This window comes from Octodon degus, unplaced genomic scaffold, assembly GCF_000260255.1.
Source record: "Octodon degus isolate 3935 unplaced genomic scaffold, OctDeg1.0 scaffold00076, whole genome shotgun sequence".
NCBI classification, from domain to species: Eukaryota; Metazoa; Chordata; class Mammalia; order Rodentia; family Octodontidae; genus Octodon; species Octodon degus.
Genome location: NW_004524652.1, coordinates 6,571,605 through 6,573,180, shown reverse-complemented (window position 1 = coordinate 6,573,180; position 1,576 = coordinate 6,571,605). Strand labels below are relative to the sequence as shown.

At 42.1% G+C, this 1,576-nt stretch overlaps 1 protein-coding gene across 1 annotated transcript in view; it reads left to right on the top strand.

The window, feature by feature from the left end:
- Positions 1–1,576, top strand: part of Kntc1 (kinetochore associated 1) — a 96,168-nt gene that overhangs the window by 52,145 nt on the left and 42,447 nt on the right. Inside the window, exons 26-28 of the mRNA XM_023720670.1 lie at positions 117–220; positions 476–575; positions 932–1,066. Of these exons, the coding sequence (XP_023576438.1) occupies positions 117–220; positions 476–575; positions 932–1,066 (339 nt within the window). The remainder of the gene's footprint in view (positions 1–116; positions 221–475; positions 576–931; positions 1,067–1,576) is intronic.

The window sequence follows — 1,576 nt, the reverse complement described above, 5'->3', positions numbered from 1 at the left end:
TATGTAAAAACGGGAAGAAATTTTGTGAATTTGTGGTTGAAAATAATTTGGGATGGCGGTTACGCCAGTGGCGGAAGGTCTGGGGTCTTTAGCGTTCCCGCGTGGTCTCCCTACAGCTCATCTTTGATGCAGTGCTGAAGATCATGTACAAGGCTGTGGTTCCCTGGAGCGCGGCCGTGGAGCAGCTGGTGAAGCAGCACCTGGAGATGGACCACCCCAAGTAAGCTGCTGCCCTCCGCGGTGTGTGTGCTCTGGGTAGCCACTTGCAGTTGTCATTGACGGGGTCCCATAGAATATCGTAAAAGGACGATCCAGCCGGGTGTGGCAGCGTGTGCCTGTAATCCCAGCACTGAGGAGGCTGAGGCACGCGGATCAACATGAATTTGAGGCCGGCCTGCATTGCATGGTGAGACCCTGCCTCAAAGGCAAAAAAAAAAAAAAAGCAATCTGCTAACATCAATAATTTTACTTTCAGAGTCAAGTTATTACAGGAAAGTTACAAACTAATGGAGATGAAGAAACTCTTGAGAGGGTATGGAATAAGAGAAGTGAATCTCTTAAACAATGAAATAATGGTAAGTTCACTAGTCGAAGAATCTGTTTTCTACTTCAAGGAAAGTTAATGACAATTCTATATTCTAAATAGCCAGTAGAAGTATATTGTCCCCTGTTCTTTCGTTAGGTACATCACAAATAGGGCGTTGAGTTATTGATGAGAATGTGGAGGGTAACAAATTGTAACTGAAACTAAAAAACAAATGACAGGACTGTCACAAAATTTGGAATATAAATCATGTTCTGAATCTTTCATATGGTTTAGTTTTTCGCCACATTATTTTAATTGTATGGCTCCTGGGCCCTGATGAGCCACTGATTCCTGACTACCCTGTGGTGGTCTGTGATAGCAGCTCTTGTGTTGTGTCTGTTTCAGCGGGTGGTCAGGTACATCCTCAAACAGGATGTCCCGTCTTCATTAGAGGACGCCCTGAAGGTGGCCCACGGGTATCGGTTGTCTGATGACGAAATCTACAGTTTGAGAATTATTGACCTGATTGATAGAGAACAGGTATGAATGATGATTTATTTAGTTATTTATTTTTGGGACCAGATCACTGAAGACCTTGTGCTTGTCAGGCGGGCATTGTGCCATAGAGCTATGAAAGTTTCTTGTTTCATAGGGCTTGTTAATTAAATCCTTGAAAATAAATCAGATGGTTCCAATTGACTTTCACAACATACTCAAACTATTAAGAAAGGAAACTATTAACGTGGTCGTTCTTTTCGTGCTTGCTAGTTCTTTAAATATAGTTAATGGATTTTTTCTTTTAGTGCTAGAAATTTTTGGGTTTTTTTTCTTTAAGGTTTGACCTCAGGGCTTTGCTGTTGCCAGGCAGGCTGTTACACTGCTGAGCTATCTCTCTGGCTTAGTACTTACTAGAAAATGAACCTAGTGTGTGTGCATTGAGCTACATGCCTACCCCATTATTATTATTATTATTATTATTATTATTTTTGGTTTTGGTTTTGAGACACAGACTTGCTAAGTTGTTGAGGTGCTCGGTTGCCCAGGCTGGGC